The following is a 16,864-nucleotide window of genomic DNA, read 5'->3' on the forward strand; positions in this document are numbered from 1 at the left end:
CAGTGAAAGTGTTCTTAAAACGAACAACATGCTGGGTCATCATCCGAAATGGCTACAACATGAAATATTTGGCAGAATGCGGGAAAACAAAGAGCAGGAGACATACAATTCTTCCCTAATGAGTTCAGTCACAAATTTAATTAACAAATTATTTTTTTTAATGAGCATCATCAGCATGGAAGCATGTCCTCTGGAATGGTGGCCAAAGCACAAAGGGGCATACAAATGTTTAGCGTATCTGGCACATAGATACCTCACAGTGCTGGCTACAAAAATGTCTGTTCTCACTTTCAGGTGACATTGCAAATACATTATCTCCCATAAATGTAAACAAACTTGTTTCTCTTGCCCAAGAAATAAGACTGAGTGGACTTTAGGCTCTAAAGTTTTACATTGTTTTGGTTTTGAGCCCTATTATCCCAGCCGGGACCTTAGCTAACAGCTAACTACACTACTTAACACTAACTACAATTAAACAAAGGCCTGAAGTCCAATGGAAGAAAACCGTTAGCTCAGACAAGCAAGAGAGGCGCTCCGACTGACCACCATGGGCAGTAAGAGGGAACTAAGAGGCCGTGGGCCAGCAGCACCTAATATACCACGGCATGGGTGCGGTACACTAGCGGGTGCTACAGCCGGCCCTCCGGGTACCACTAAGGCAAAGATCTCTGATGGCCACACACGTGGGCGTGCGCACACACCTAGAATGGAATCGACATGAGCAAGCACTCAAAGAAGAATCCATATATTTGAAAATGTAGATAAACATCCAAAATATTTAATAAATTTCAATTGGTATTCTATTATTTAACAGTGCGATTAAAACTGCTACTAATGTTTTAAAATCGTAAGAATTTTTTTTGAGTTAATCGCATGAGTTAACTGGGATTAATCAACAGCCGTAATAAATAAGTATAATTCCTTATATTTTACAATGCTTTATATTCATGCTGAAATCTAGAACACTAACATTAATCTAAAGTTACATGCTGTAACTTTTGCAGCTTTGCACAGCAGTGTTACTCTGTATACAACAGTAGAATAAAGGCTTGAGAAATACACTCAACCCAAAAGTCTTTAGGCATTCTGCTATGCTTGGCTACTGCAGACAGGAGCATACATATGGAGCCACGTAAGAAAAGGTCTGTAAGGTTTATAGTGTTTTTGTATAGCTATGAATTTTATTTATGTTCCACTTTCCCCCAAATGCTTTTTACTTATGTTAAACTGTTTAAACAAGAGGAGATGTGTAATCTCTGTGTTAGCTATAGAGTCATTCCAGAGAACAAGAAATAGATGAACAATTTTGTAGATGATTAGCTAACATGCCCTCTGTTCCAAGCTATAACTGGTGAAGGCTGTCTCTAAAGTTTTGCCGATTTCTGGAATATTATGATCAAAACAAGGTAATAAACAAGGTTACAAACTTTGCACTGTTTAATGCAGGGTCTGTGCAAGACTTTCAAAACATGTCAAAGATAATAGATGAGAAGTAAGGCAAAGAAATGACGAAACCCTCAACCCTAGTATAAATAGAGCCAGAGTGAAGCTCAGATTTTGAGAGAGCTTACAAACTGCATTGCTGCCTCCCAGACTGGTGGTAATGTATTGGTCTTTCTATATTACACTGTTTTAATCTTTGACTAATAATCTTTGATTAATAAAATTGATTGAGCCTAGCTATTTACTGAGTTAAATCAAACCCATAACAACCTCTAAAGTCCAGATGGTCCCATGCCTTGCCACTGTTTTGAAACTGAAATGTATCTGTGTCTTCTAATGCCTGTAACCTCAACATATAGCTTAACCCAACAACAGAAACCCCCATACTGAAAGAAAAACAGGAAACCGATGGTAAGATTTCAGAAGCTGAGATTTTGCAGAAAGAGGATGGACAGAGGGCTGCTTCTACTCCTTCCTTCCATTTATGGACAGCTCCATGCCATCCAAACCCAGCATGCTTGTTACAGATGTCTGGCACTGTAGGTGCATTTTTAATAAGAAAGGGCCCACAAAGACCAGCAGATGCGACACCATCACCCAGAGATGTGTGGCCCACCCTTCACGAGCCTGCTCCACAAGCAGGTGCTAGTATCTCATTCTGTACAACACCCATAATTGTGAATTCTGTGGTTCTACAGAAGAACCAGACTTCCCAGATCTCTGTTCGCAGAATGATAAGTTGGCAAACAAGAAACAAACAAACAGTAGTAGTTAATATTTGTAAGATGCTTTGGAAATGTACGATAAGATGCCATAGAGGCTACTACTACTACAATAAGAGGTATGTTACTTTCTGCTTCGTAAAATCATTGGTGGGGAAAAAATGAATGCCGCCCCCCCGCCTTTTTGTTCTTCAAGATATACTTTTTAATCTTTCAAGAGTATAACAATGAAGAACTAAACGGAAAAAAAATCCTTTATACGAACTGAAAAAATGTATTCACATATTTATATTAGTACGTACTTATTGCAGTGATGCTTTATGTGTTTTTTATATCCTTCATCTTGCAGTAGATGTTCCGGATTATATTTTCGAAGCCATTCTGCTTTATGTATATCAAATGTGCTAGCCTGAGTCTTCACTTTCTTTCCTTTTCTACCCCTGGGTACAGGCGCCGACAAACCTACACAAAATGAAAATACAAAGCAATGGACAGTAATGTACAACTGGCAGATGCTTTGCAGTGTTTTTTAAATTAATATATTCTAAAAGAGAGGTAAACCCTGGTGTGGTGACCTCAAATGCCATATGGGATACCAGGCTCATTATAGCGCCTTGCTCTGCCAGAAAGGGAATCTCTAAGAGGTGTATTTCACCATTAGGACAGAAAGATAAAGGAGAGACTGCATGTTGTCACTGGTAGCACACAGTGTACTAGGTTTCAATGAGCAGGAACCAGTGGGAAAGTTAAGTTTACATACAGTATACCAACCCATTGTGGAAAGCCACCAATAGCAAAGAATGGGAAAAAGGAGGAGAATTTTCTTTTCCAACGAACCTTTTGAGATACCCTCAGCAAAATCCATTTACTTTAGTTATTACATTACATTCTTCTTTAAACATACTTAGAAAATGTCACAAACTTACATACAACAAGTTGTCTAATTACAGAAACACTTAGTTCCTTACCTAGGTGATTCTGTAGCTCTCGTGTTTGCCCATCCTCTGTTGGGGTGATGAGATCCCATATAAAACTTTTTATCTTTTCATCTCCTCTGTAGTGAACAAGGCAATATGCTAGGAGTGCTCGGCAAATTATCTCTACATCCTGTTCATTTAGTTGCCTCTTGAAGCGACCGTGTGATAAAATCTCTCTCCAACGACCCCACCTGATCCAAAGTAACACACCCAGCAGAGTTTTTAAAATACAATACTCAGGCAATCTGTACGTGAGTATTATTGCAAAAGGAACAACTTCTTAAGATTTTGTGGTTTTCACTTTTTTTGGTATCTTCGATAGCTTAAGCTACCAGAGTGCAAAGGACTGTTAATTACTCAGGTTTCAGATACATGATGTAAATATCAAAATAACTGTTTCAAATGAAATTCTGTAGACTGTATATCTCAAATATGGATAACTGGTTTAGATTTTTCAAAAATGGTTATTACAATACTGCTAAATGCACATACACTCACTCTCTTTTTATGTAAAATATGGCCAGGATTTTTGTTCCCAAATATTAGGCTCATCAATAGTAGGCTTGATTTTCAAAACTGCTGAGCATCTGCAAGTTCCTATTCAAGCCAACTGGAACTGCAGGGTGCTTAGTATTTTTGAAAATCAGGATGCTTACGCACCTAATTATGGATTTATAAGCCTAACTTATGGTATCTCTTATTGAAAATTGTGTCCTACTTTTCCAGACTGATTTTAAAATGAACACAAACTGCATGTGAATTATATTATGCAATTTCTAACTATGCATAGTTCTTTCCACTGAACACTTATAATTTATGTATAATCTGTGGATTAACAAATTTCTCACATTTTGATTAAAGAGGAAAAAAATTCACTCCTCTATTAAACTTTTCAGAAGGGGAAATACTTACACAGGGTACAGAACAAAACTCCCATCCCAAACAGATTCCCCCAACATGTCTGATGCATATGACTCTGATTTAAGAACTGCTATATTTTGACAGCATTATTTGTGAGCTGCAGTTCATCTGAGCTCCTGAAAGCACTCCTCTTAACAGTCAGGGAGAATGAAAATTAAAAATAGTACATTAAGAGTATATTAGAAAAATGACTTTAAATATTGAAGAAAAAGTAAAGGAGTTATGCTGCCAATGTATCTCATACTTTACTAATTTATAAGTCTCAACACTTGGCAACATTTAAAAAATCACATAAGAATTTTATCTTAAGATCTGTAATTCATTCTTGTTTATAAAACTAAAAGTATATTCCATAAGTAGGATTTAGTATATTTAGAAATTAACACTATGTTGTGAGTTTCACTTTAACAAAATAGAGCATATTTTACCCATAGACTAATAAGTTTTTCTCCACTCGAAAGCACTCTGTTCTTCCATATCCACTGGAGCGGTCACAGGGCCTGCGGAGTTTTGGTTTATCATCCCCTTCACTCTCTGCTTCTGATAACTCAGCCAGCTCATCTTTTGTGGCACTAAAGGGTCTTGTTTGCTTCCTAATTCTTGGAGTATCAATAACCAGGCTGTTCTGTAAAATTTTTACAAATATTATCTAAGACATGGTTGGTAACATTTTCTAAAAGTACCGGACATAATTTTGAGAGGGCAATTTCTATTTAAATTCCATTAACGTTTACACAAAAATCAAAGAAATTACTAGCTGTAAACCAATTATAATATTCTTATGCAACAAAAACAGACATTCTTCATTATTTACTCCTTCAATGAGACCAATACATTACTTACAAACTAGATGTAATATGGTATTTTATTTGTACTAGGTATTGGGAACCAGTTTCTTCCCTATGCTCTGGGCAATGCAAAGGAGATATAAAGCCATTTTAAAACTGACTACCTAGGGATTCCTTCAGCACAGGGGTAGCGTTAGGACTGTGCAGAAAAAAAATGGTTACCTACCTTTTGTAACTGTTGTACTTCAAGATGTGTTGCTCACGTCTATTCCATTTTAGGTGTGCACGTTCCCACGTGCACAGTTGTCGGAGATTTCTGCCTTAGCAGTATCCGTTGGGTTGGCTGTGGTGCCCCCTGGAGTGGCACTCCCATGCGGCGGTGTATCAGGTGCCGCCGGCCCTGCGCCCTCTCAGTTCCTTCTTGCCGGCAACTCCGACAGAGGGGTAGGAGGGTGGGAAATAGACATGAGCAACACATCTTGAAGAACAGTTACGAAAGGTAGGTAGGTAACTGTACATTTTTTCTTCTTTGAGTGCTTGCTAATGTCAATTCCACTAGAAGAACCACCGACATTGTGGCTCTCTCTTGGACTCCGAAATGCTCATGGTAGGGGTTGTGGCCAATGGAAACAAAGCAGTCAGACTGGCTCTTGTGTTCCAGTCATTCTAAGGTGCTAAAATGGTCTCTTGGGTCATTTGGGAACCAGATTTACATTAGAAAAGCCCTGAAGCTGCCGATTAACCAAAGAAGTCAATTTAAAATAACAAGTGTGATGATTAGTTTAGGTGTTGGTAGAAAAAGTTTCATAAATCCAACACTGCTCTCCTTAAAGGCCAAAAGGTTTTAATATTAATTCCCAAAGTGGTAACTTGATAGTTCAATCTGCTGAATATTCAATCCACATGAGCAACATGATTGTGAGAAAGACAAAAAGGACCATTAAAAAGCACGTACACAAATGAAAATATTCACACACAAAAAATACTTACTCTACCACTGATGGTATCTATATCTATTTCTGCTTTTTTGGCCCATTTCTGCCAGAAGTTGGGATCATCTAATGAAATATCAGTCCTATTTCCGGATGCAACAAAACTAGCCTGCAGTAAACATCATCATATTTCATTAATGGCATAACACTGTAATACAGGATGATTATGTTAAACATACACCAAATTATTCTTTTTAAATATTAAGCCCCTCATGTTCGATGTGTGCATCAAAAATGCTTCAAAGTCATATAAATTTATAGAAAATTAAGGCAGCAGCTAACTAAGAGAGGAGCTGCTAAAAAAACATTGTAGCTTCGATCAATTTGGTACTGACTAAAAGCACTAAGCGAGTACATCCTGACTGCCAGGGGCTGGCTGGTGGACAAGATATAAACTGCTGAGAACAATATTTCAGGATTATTATTGATTTGTGCTCTAACATGTTGCTAAAACATGTACATGCCGACTGAGCTTGTCGAGTTAGAAGGGTTTCTCTATTTAGAAGATACTCCCAGTTCCTTAAAGGGATAGAACATTTAACTAAATACATAATACTGGCAGAACAGCAGCAGCAAAAATATTCCCATGCACAGAAAAGAGATGGACAGCATCCTCTAAAAGACATTACAAAGAGGAAACTATTTAAAATAACCAACTGCAGTATATCCTTGACCAAAAACATGCCATAAGATCAGAGGAAAGAAAACAAGAGCTGGACCTTTCATTTTGAAAAGAAATCTCACAAAGACAATTTGAATCCAGACCTGTCCTACAATCATGCGTCTAATTAAGATTTATGTTTGGTAAAAATTATATAGATCTCCATGTGACTGCCAAAGAGATCTTGAGGCAACAACACAGAGAATAGGCTACTTTAACACATAATAACTGTAATGTGCCTTCACATAATGCACCATTAAAGCCTTCCCTTTTGCAGCAGTTTCTGACCTACTCTCCCCAACCACCACCCCCTAAGCCATAAAACACTGCTACCTTTCTTTAGAAAGCCTGGAAAACTTAAAGGTGCAGTCATTTGAAATGTTTCAGATGAGAGGCAGACTAGTGTTATAAAAAAAAAAAAGTTGGATGGAGTGTCTAAAGATCTTATTTATTCTACATATCGTGCAACTTAGGATACACAAGACAAACAGCAAGGTCTCACTGCTATGCATATTATAGCAAAGGGAAAATTACAGGCAGGATACAAAGAATTCTGAACACATAGACAAAATCCAACTAAGGCCCTGATTTTACATTTAGCTCCATTTCGGCACAGGGTTTCACCTGAATTGAGCTCACTGCAGGATCAGGACCTAAACCTTTATATTTGTATGTAAAGTGAATGAGTCAGTAATGTTTGTAACTTGTCAATTTTGTAAAAAGACTACATGGCTATGACTCCACAATCATCCCTCAATATATCACCTGAATCTTCAGAAGAGACCTGGAGTGGAATTTTCATAAGTGTATTTCCCTCATAACGTTTAAAGCAGGAAAGGCAGAGCAGTAAACATTTTAACATAAGGAACTACTCAGCACTGGTAGGGAGGAAGGACTAGATGACCATAGGAAGTCTTTGCTGCTTTTAATTCCTATGACTAATTTAGTATAACGGAGAGAAGAACTCTCTGAAAAGGCCACATCACCAAACGGATTTCATCTTACATAGGTCTTGTCTACACTACCGGGGTAAGTCAACCTAAGTTACATCACTCCAGCTACATTCATGAATAATGTAGCTGGAGTCAATGTAACTTAGGTCAACTTAATGCGGTATCTACACCACATTGCATCAATGGGAGATGCTCTCCTGTTGATTTACCTTAATCTTCTCGTTTGGGAGGAGTACCGGAGTCGACCAGAGAGAACTCTGCGGTCGATTTAGGTGGTCTTCACTAGCCCCACTAAATCGATCGCAGCAGTATTGATAGCAGCAGTGTCTATCCCCGGTAAGTGTAGACATGGTCATTCAGGTTTCATTTAAGTGGAATACTTTAAGGGAATGTTCTGATTTCCAGCCCCATGTCATTTATATTAGAGGTCTGGGGGCAGTTTAATGCCAAAGACAGACATGCAAATAACACTGGCATGGGAAGAAAAGGTGAATTAAGTATAAAAATACTTTTTGGTTGTTCTCATAAAGAAGATATGATAGCATTAAGCTTCCTGATTCTTCTTTCCTAAGACTAGTTTTCACAAGAGAAACCTAATTCCACAATCAATAAGATTAAATGGATCCTCAATCAATGTAACTACATGCATAGTCTGAGAGATACAGAAAGCTAAGTTCTTCTGTCCCCCTCACCCTTTTTCGTTCGTTTTATTTCTGCCACTTCTGTCTGCTATAGTGAGTGTTAGATGTCAGTAGCCTAATCAGTTTGAGAAAGTTTATAACTCCCCATAATTCACATTGTTTGTATTCATTCCTGCAATAAAAAAATGCTTTAAAATTATTTTCAAGGGAATCATTTTAAACAAAGAGGTTTAAATTAATACAATTAGAAATAGCCATAAAATAGCGCAAGCATGGCCCTTGCCAATAACCAGCATAGAGTATATTCTATTTTCTGTCTTAGATGTAAAAGCCGTCTCTAGCACCAGTAAGAAATTAGTATGGAAATATTTCCCCCAATTCTATCCTTGTCCCACACCCTCATTTTCTTTTCTGACGTTTTATAGCTCTTCATTTCCTCTCCTATACAACCATCCTTGCTTTGCTTTTCAAACACCTAACAAGAAAACAATATGGATAAAGATTTGCTCCTGTATTTCCAGTATAAACCTGACAGTTATCCTTTAATCCCATTCAATGTTTATTTGCTCATATGTGCTTCACACCTGCAATGACTGTCTTAGTTTATGTACTGAGTGTATGAATAAAGCAAAGCAAAGTTATAGTATTCTCAGTAACTGTACATCCTCTATATCAAAAATATATCAGTACTCATTACCAAAAAAAAAAAAAAAAAGCAACACCAGGAGTACAGTTATTGTTTTGCCAGCACATGGTCTCATACTTTTGAGCATGCAATTTACTCAATGTATACCATGCCAATCAGAGATTTTTCTATGTGCACATGTCCATATAGGTTTCTCTATAGCAGCAGGAGGCAACCTATGGCACGCGTGCCGAAGGCAGCACGCAAGCTGATTTTCAGTGGCACTCACACTGCCCGGGTCCTGGCCACCGGTCGGGGAGGCTCTGCATTTTAATTTAATTTTAAATGAAGCGTCTTAAACATTTTAAAAACCTTCTTTACTTTACATACAATAGTTTAGTTATATATTATAGACTTATAGAAAGACACCTTCTAAAAACATTAAAATGTAATACTGGCATTCAAAACCTTAAATTAGAGTTAATAAATGAAGACTCGACACACCACTTCTGAAAGGTTGCCGACCCCTGCTCTATAACAAGATCAGCATGCAAAATCTCTCTTGGGTACATGCACAAAAGGTAAAGTAGACAAGTGTGTGCATGCAAAAGAACAGATGCAACGTGGGCTTCATATTTTAAAAACAAAGAGTCCCATGAAATTCTTCACTGACACAAAGTTCTACAAATCTTACATTCTGAATCTAAGCAACAATAAGAACTTTCTTAAATAAAGGGCAGAGTAGCATGATCAAATGGAAAACAAGTTGCTGCTACTGTACCTTGGCAAACGTTGAACCCCTTCCTTCTGATTCAATTGTGATAGTTTTCGTACGGCGCTGCAAGATTTGGTCTATGTCTTCTTCACAGAATTTAGAGCCCTCATCCTCTTCATCCATAATAGCACCATAGGCACCTCTTCGAAGCAGGTCTTCTATTTCTTTTTTGGAAAGCTGTTGGATCTGTACAAATTATTGAAGGTGTTTTTGTTTTAATTTGTTGTAAAAATTGATGAAAAATTCTCATTAGCATATGTGCAATATTTTTTCTACCTACTTCCATAACCAATATTTTTATAATTAAGTTAGCTTTCCAGATTTGTAGATTTAGTATCTACCTTTTTATAATTAAAAACAATTAAAATTATAAATACAATTATATTAAATATATATAAATATCATTATAACATATTTCGTGTACCCTTGCTTCTACATTTGGGCACCTAGTGAGTACCTTGATGAATCAGGGCCTTATTCAATGTAATGACTAATGGGGGACTTCGGGAAAAATAGCTTTGTGCACTAGTTTAATCAATATCTAAAGATGTATATCATCACCAGTATAACTCAATTAACTCTTCCTGTATTAAGGCTACAGCTTATACTCATATAGAAGGATATAAAAATAAAGTGGAGGAAAGTTTTATTTAAAAAAAAATCCCATGCAATATAATGTAGGTGGAGTAAAAAATACCAAACAATGATTTATCAAAATTTGATTGTGGAGCTAATGTAGTCCTGCCTTCTTCCATTAAAATGGAAAGCTGCATAGGAAATGAGATAGGAATCCTGTCTCACTGTTCTGCAGAATCTGTAACGAATGTTGTGAAATCTGAAGCATAATATTTTAATGATTCTAGGTTCGTGGTTTGGTATAATCTCTACAAATAACATAAATAAATAAAGCCTACACCATTTAAAAAAAAATATGGTAAGCAAAATATGTCACTCTTTCAGATACATCACCAAGGCAATAATCTACCCTGTGGTTTAACAAGGAAAGATGGAGGAAGTAGTCTGTTTAAGAGTTCAAAGCAAATTTATGGATAAGCTTTAGAAGACATTTCCAAATGTTCATCTTTGCCTTCATCAGGAAACATGACATAGCTATGCACACAATTTAAAAAAAAAAGTCTAAGAAAAAAGTTAAAGTTAATTAAGCTGTTCCCTTGCAATTACAAAAGTAGCTTTAAAAATGGTAGTTATTCTGACCAAAAGCAAAAAGTCTACATACACCACCAACACTATTTTCTCTTCCACTCATGCTCTGTAAAACCGCTTTATCCAGACCCAATTTCAGACTTGCTCTGTCAAACATCTCTCTCTCATATGAGTTCCGAGTTATCAATCTGTAGACCTTTACTGCTTTGTTCTGACCAATCCTGTGACAACGGGCTTGGGCCTTTGAAAGAGGGAACAAAAATAAAATTAGATTTCTGCCTAAGAGCAAGATATATTCCTTCTTCTAAGAAACCTGCTCTGCTATAAAGTAATCTTAAAGGGACACAGTCAACTTGAAAACAATCAATGTTTTTAAATGGAAGTTGTACAAATATAGAAGAGGTCTGGAAAGTTAGAAGTAGTATTGGAAAGATAGATTAGTAGGCAGAATGCAGGTGAAGTGGTCTAAGTTGCATATGTTATGTTATTTATCTCATAAATGAATCCTATGTATATTTTTTTCACAGTACTGATCTCTCCACAGATGCTAAACAAAAAGTCACTTGAGGATTTCTGAGATTTTGATTCCACTTCCTCTTTCTTAAATTCAGTCCATTTTCTAGGTGATCTTATAATTGAAACATTTTTGTGCTACTCTAAGCTGAAGGTTTCTACTATCAATTTTAATCAATTATTTCTAGTTTTAATAAGTGATGAGCAATCTCTCCATCTTTGCATTATTCTTTTATCTACTTGTATTAACAGAGTCCTCTCTTTCTTCCCCTATGTCCTTAATGGATAACCTCAGTTTTCTGAACTTGTACGTATTTCAAATCTCTCTTCTGTTTACCCCCTACAATTCCATTTTATATACTAAATAATCCTCTTGATGCAATCTTCAGTTATTCTATATGATACGCAGTAGAGTGTCCACAACTGTATGCCAAATCCCAGCTGTAATCTAAAGAGCATCATGTACTAAGGAGACACTTTGTTCCCATTCTTACATGCAATACCTCTAATTAAAATTCCATGATTGTATCTATTTCTGCACTTCATATACATTATTAACTTTTCTCTATTATTTACACTAGGCAATTTTTCTGCACTGAATGAATAGCCACTGGCTTTCCACTGCAATTTTTGTGTGCGGACAGTTTCTGAAAGTCATTCCCATTCCTTCTAACACTATGAGCATCCCACAGAAGTAACTGAATCTTAGCATAGGCCCAAATTCTTCTCTAGTTCTACTATTATAAATCCAGAGCAGTTCCATTAACGTTTATTCAATTAATTAGTGTATGAGACAGTAAAATCTGTCCCCACTGTGTTCTCTGATGGTTTTGAGGATATCACAGTTTTATAATCTCACTAATAGTTTACCTTTGTTGCACTTTATATATATTGCAAATTTATTATGATTTAAGCAAAGAAATAATTTTATTAAATAAATACAGAAAAAGTCTATTTTGAAAATTTTTGGCGGAAAAACAGGAAAAGTTAAAGGAAAAAACCTTACAAAATTTACATTTGTATTCAGATTTCAAGACAATTACAGAAAGAGGGGTGGAAAAACATAGCTGTGATTATCAAAGAGACAGCCCAGCCAAATACACTTGATCTTCTGTTTGTATACTGTAATCCTATTGTTAAAAAAAGTTCTGTTATAATGTTAATGAAATATACAGCATGGTGTTTTTTATGCTCCAGTTATAACCTCAAATGAATTTACCTGGAGATCATTCTGAGGATTCCAGTCAGAATCAAAAATTATACATGTATCAGCTGCAGTCAAATTAATGCCCAATCCACCAGCTCTGGTACAGAGAAGAAACACAAACCGATCAGAGTCTGGTTTGCTAAACCGATCAATAGCAGCTTGCCTCAGGTTTCCTCTCACTCTCCCATCAATTCTTTCATATAAGTACCTAGAAAATACAAAAGAAACCCCTTATTTAGAAAAACAGGTATTACAAAAGCACAGTTACCTATCTGTTATCTACAATGGAAAAAAGTTATCTTTGCTTTCTACTTAACTCTCATGAACAGCACTGATCAGGATACACAGGTGAATGAAGATAAACACAGGGATGGATTTATATGGCTGGCTGCAACTTTCTTACCTTAACACTTGGGAACTGTGCTATCTGTCCCAACTTGCATGCACCAGGCATTTAATTGGATCCAACAAGGGGATTACAGGGCTCCCACCATATAAACCGTAACTCAGCCCACACTTCTAAATCATCTCTCATACTCCCAGAGAGGGTATCAAAAGTGAAATCTCGGTCTGCAAAGCCTTCAGGTCCTTTCCTTCTCCCATAGGCCCGAGGTCCACCAATGAAATCTCATGTCTCTTTTACTGGTGGGAGCTGGCCATTTGGCCTTTAGCCATACCGGATACTGGTCGCAAGTTGCGACAAATTAAACATTCCTACAAAAGACTAGTATTGATTTCTAAATCCTATGTCTATTTAATTAAACTGTACCTCCATGATACTGCAAGGAAGGTGAAAAAACCCATTAGGCCTCTGACAATTTGGCCCCAACAGGAAAAACTCCCTTCACACCGAAACGTGTGATCATCCTAAAAACACGGATCCTATGCTACAATTATAGGGATGGAGGGTAGAGCAGCGAAACGGGACAGGAGGCTCCAAAAGATGCAGGAAGACATTTAAATTAATGAGGGGGAGGACAAGGAGTTAGTCAGCTCCCATTTTCCTCTGGCAGGCCAATAGGAGGCAGTGGGGCTCCATCCCCAAATTTCCATGCGTGTGCTCCCCCCTCCCTCTAGAGCTGTCTACCACATTTCAAGTCTTTAACAGGGCTCGGAAAGTGAGTGCAAATTATAACATACTCTGATTTTGTATTGTAACATGCTAAATTGTCTCATCACATATGGGATTATTGGGTAATCAGTATAAAGCAATGTTTAGATAACTGTCACTTGGCAAACCAGTATTTGGATTGTGAACAAGTATTCCTTCTAAAAATAAATTAGTCTTTCTTTACATTGTAGCCTAGTTAATATTTGATTAGCTTACTTTGTGTGTGTGTGTGTGTGTGTGTGTGTGTGTGTGTGTGTGCGCGTGTGTGTGTGTGTGTGTGTGTGTGTGTGTGTGTGTGTGTGCGCGCGCGCGCGCAAAGTGTTGAACATTAGCCTAACTGTAAACTGATAATTTTGTTCCATCTATCTCTCAAGACCAAGCAAACTGGAACAAGAATAAAGTCACCACACCCCCAAAAAAATCTTTAAAGAAGCACCAGTGAAACTATGTTTTCCTTAAACCTAAACCTAGTTAAATTATTGCTCCTTTCTTAACTTTTATAATTACAAAGACTCTTGCTGTAATATCAAAATATACGTGCTTTGCTCCCACACCTTAAACCATAGAAACATTTCTCTGCACGTGGTAAGTGGAGTAAGCTGCAAAATTTGTATTTAATTGTCAGTAGAAAGCTTCACAAGCATTTTTCCTCCTTGCTGATCAGACATAAAATGGCACAGCAGATAATCTACAGGCATTTTGTCAGTCAGCCATGCTCCTGGTGTCATGCATTTTGTCATGTATTAATTCTGACAATTCTAACCAAGGAGCAAAGCCAAACAAGTTCATACCTCTATGGCATTCAAAAGAAGAGTCAACCTGTTCAGATGCTGCACTAGTCTACATATTATTTGCTTACAGAACAACAAACATCTTTTTATACACATTTTTAAACAATATTACAAAGTCATGTGAATTGAAATCAAGATACTGACACAAGATACTGAATTCCTAGCTGTGAGTAATTGCAAATTAGTACAGCAAGCATGGAAAAAACCAACATACAACTATGGTCCTAAATAAAATTGGCATCATAAAGGTTATTAAATATATGAAATGCAAAGTCTATATAAGAATGGTACCAACTTTGCTTATTTTTATTTTTATTTCAGTAGGTTGCAATCATTTATCAAAAAGATATCCCTGTTGAGAACAGCACACAGAGTTTATGAAATATGTAGCATTCTACCTTTTATGTATAAGGTAGTCCTCAAGGATGTCAAGACAGCGCACCATTTGAGAGAAGATAAGCACCTTATGGCCTCCTGCTTTCATTTTTGGAAGAAGTTTATCAATGAGGACCAATTTACCAGCAGACTGGATCATTGCTTGTAGATGAAAATCAGGAGCAGTTGGGATATGTGTTTCCCTAAACTCCCCAAGGATTTTCTCTTCAGCACCTGTCAAATAATAAAAATGTATGACTAATCTCAAAAGAAATGGATGTTGTTGGTTTTTTACCCACACAACAAGTTAATGCTCACACAGCTTGGTTACCAGCTTGGAACCCACACTCCAAACTCCCTCCCACATCCCAACCCCCTGCCCCAACCCTGAGCCCCCTCCCGCACCCAAACTCCCTCTGAGAGCCCACACCCTGCACCCCCTTGTGCACCCCAACTCCCTGCTCCAGGCTCAGCCTGGAGCCCCCTCCCACACTGCAAACCCCTCGGCCCCACCCCCCAGCCCAGAGCCCGCACCCCTCCCACAACTCACCCCCCTTCTCCAGCCCGGTGAAATTGAGGGGGGGGGGAGAGTGAGCAATGGAGGGAGGGGGGATGGAGTGAGTGGGCGGGTGGCCTTGGGGAAGGGGTGGGACAGGGACATGGCCTTGGGGAAGCAGCAGGGCAGGGGTGTTTGAGTTTGTGCAATTAGACAGTTGGGCAACCCTAGTAAGGCTGCCATGAAAACCCTGTTGTAGGAGGCATGCTGGGGGCAGTAAGGGCATATTTGGGGTCAGGAGATGTGTGCTGCAGAAATTCTAGGAGAGGAGACACCCATACGTAGCCAGGGATGGGCTGTCTAAGCTGAGGGGAGAGGCCTTCAGAACAGCCCAAAATCAAGACGACTTAAAGAGACAGAGCACATAATCACACCTGTCGATTTATCTTTCTGAGTGGCCCTAAATTCTTCAGGCCAAATTCACATTTTATGTACCTCCTCTGATGGCTACAGATTTCAAATAAGTTACACCTGGGCTGAATGGAGTCATTCACTTTAAAGTTAGTTATGACCAAAAAAGAAACAATATTTGGACACACTGTTTCAGACAATGGAATTTAAAGAACAGCAGTTGGTCTCCTCCCATAGGAAATCTGAAGGTTTCAGAAACATTGTATTAACACAAAACTAGCTTTTCACACTATATGAATGTTGTAGCTGTAAACCTAACCAATACAATTGTAAAAGCAGCAAAGAGTCCTGTGGCACCTTATAGACTAACAGACGTACTGGAGTATGAGCTTTCGTGGGTGAATACCCACTTCGTCGGATGCATCCAATACATGCTCCAATACGTCTGTTAGTCTATAAGGTGCCACAGGAGTCTTTGCTGCTTTTACAGATCCAGACTAACACAGCTACCCCTCTGATACAATACAATTGTAATTACTGATTAAAACAAAGCCACTGGTAGCTAAGAATTTTGTTTTTTTAAAAATCAGGAGACCATGGAAAAGAAGAAATTAGTCACCTTGTGGAGTAACTGCGGTTCTTTGAGATGTGTCCTCCTATGGGTGCTCCACTTCAGGTGCACATGCACCTCTCAAACCCTTGATTAGAAATTTTCAGTTAGCTGTGTCCGTTCAGACCATGCATGGGCCCTGTGCCTCCTCTTGCCAGATACCGAGGCTATATAGCGTGTGGGAAAACCCCCTCAATTCTTTGTCCGCCCAAACTACCCATAAGAAACAGTCCGAAGCCGAGGGCGAAGGAGGGCTGGTAGTGGAGCACCCATAGGTGGACACATCTTAAAGAAACACAATTAGTACACAAACTGAGTAACAACTTCTTCGAATAGCGTTCCGATGAGTGCTCTACCTCAGGTGACTTGGGGCAATATTCCCAGATGGAGGACGCAGCTTCAGAATAGTTCAGAACTGAAGACAGTACTGCAGAATCAAGTGCCAAATCAGATCTGGTGGAATGGATCAAGGCATAATGTTTTGAAAACGTATGTACTGAAACCTATGTAGCGGCTCCATATATTTCAGATATTAGTACATTCTTTTATAATGCTGTAGATCGTGCTTGAGATCTGGCTGAATATAACACCCTCCTTTGGGAGGGAATGAGCACCCACAACATCATAACAAGCAATAATATATCCAAATATACATCTCAATAGTCTCTGAGCAGAGATCAAGGACCCT

The 16,864-nt window shown here is 38.1% G+C and overlaps 1 protein-coding gene across 19 annotated transcripts in view; it reads right to left on the bottom strand.

The window, feature by feature from the left end:
* Positions 1 to 16,864, bottom strand: part of CHD9 (chromodomain helicase DNA binding protein 9) — a 192,107-nt gene that overhangs the window by 49,200 nt on the left and 126,043 nt on the right. For all 19 annotated transcript variants that reach the window (XM_039502899.1, XM_039502904.1, XM_039502907.1 and 16 more), the window contains 8 exons: positions 14,683 to 14,893; positions 12,395 to 12,590; positions 10,736 to 10,903; positions 9,505 to 9,684; positions 5,842 to 5,952; positions 4,492 to 4,688; positions 3,134 to 3,333; positions 2,468 to 2,627 (listed from right to left, as the gene is read on the bottom strand). In XM_039502899.1, the coding sequence (XP_039358833.1) occupies positions 2,468 to 2,627; positions 3,134 to 3,333; positions 4,492 to 4,688; positions 5,842 to 5,952; positions 9,505 to 9,684; positions 10,736 to 10,903; positions 12,395 to 12,590; positions 14,683 to 14,893 (1,423 nt within the window). The remainder of the gene's footprint in view (positions 1 to 2,467; positions 2,628 to 3,133; positions 3,334 to 4,491; positions 4,689 to 5,841; positions 5,953 to 9,504; positions 9,685 to 10,735; positions 10,904 to 12,394; positions 12,591 to 14,682; positions 14,894 to 16,864) is intronic.

Source organism: Mauremys reevesii, linkage group 16 (assembly GCF_016161935.1).
Source record: "Mauremys reevesii isolate NIE-2019 linkage group 16, ASM1616193v1, whole genome shotgun sequence".
NCBI classification, from domain to species: Eukaryota; Metazoa; Chordata; order Testudines; family Geoemydidae; genus Mauremys; species Mauremys reevesii.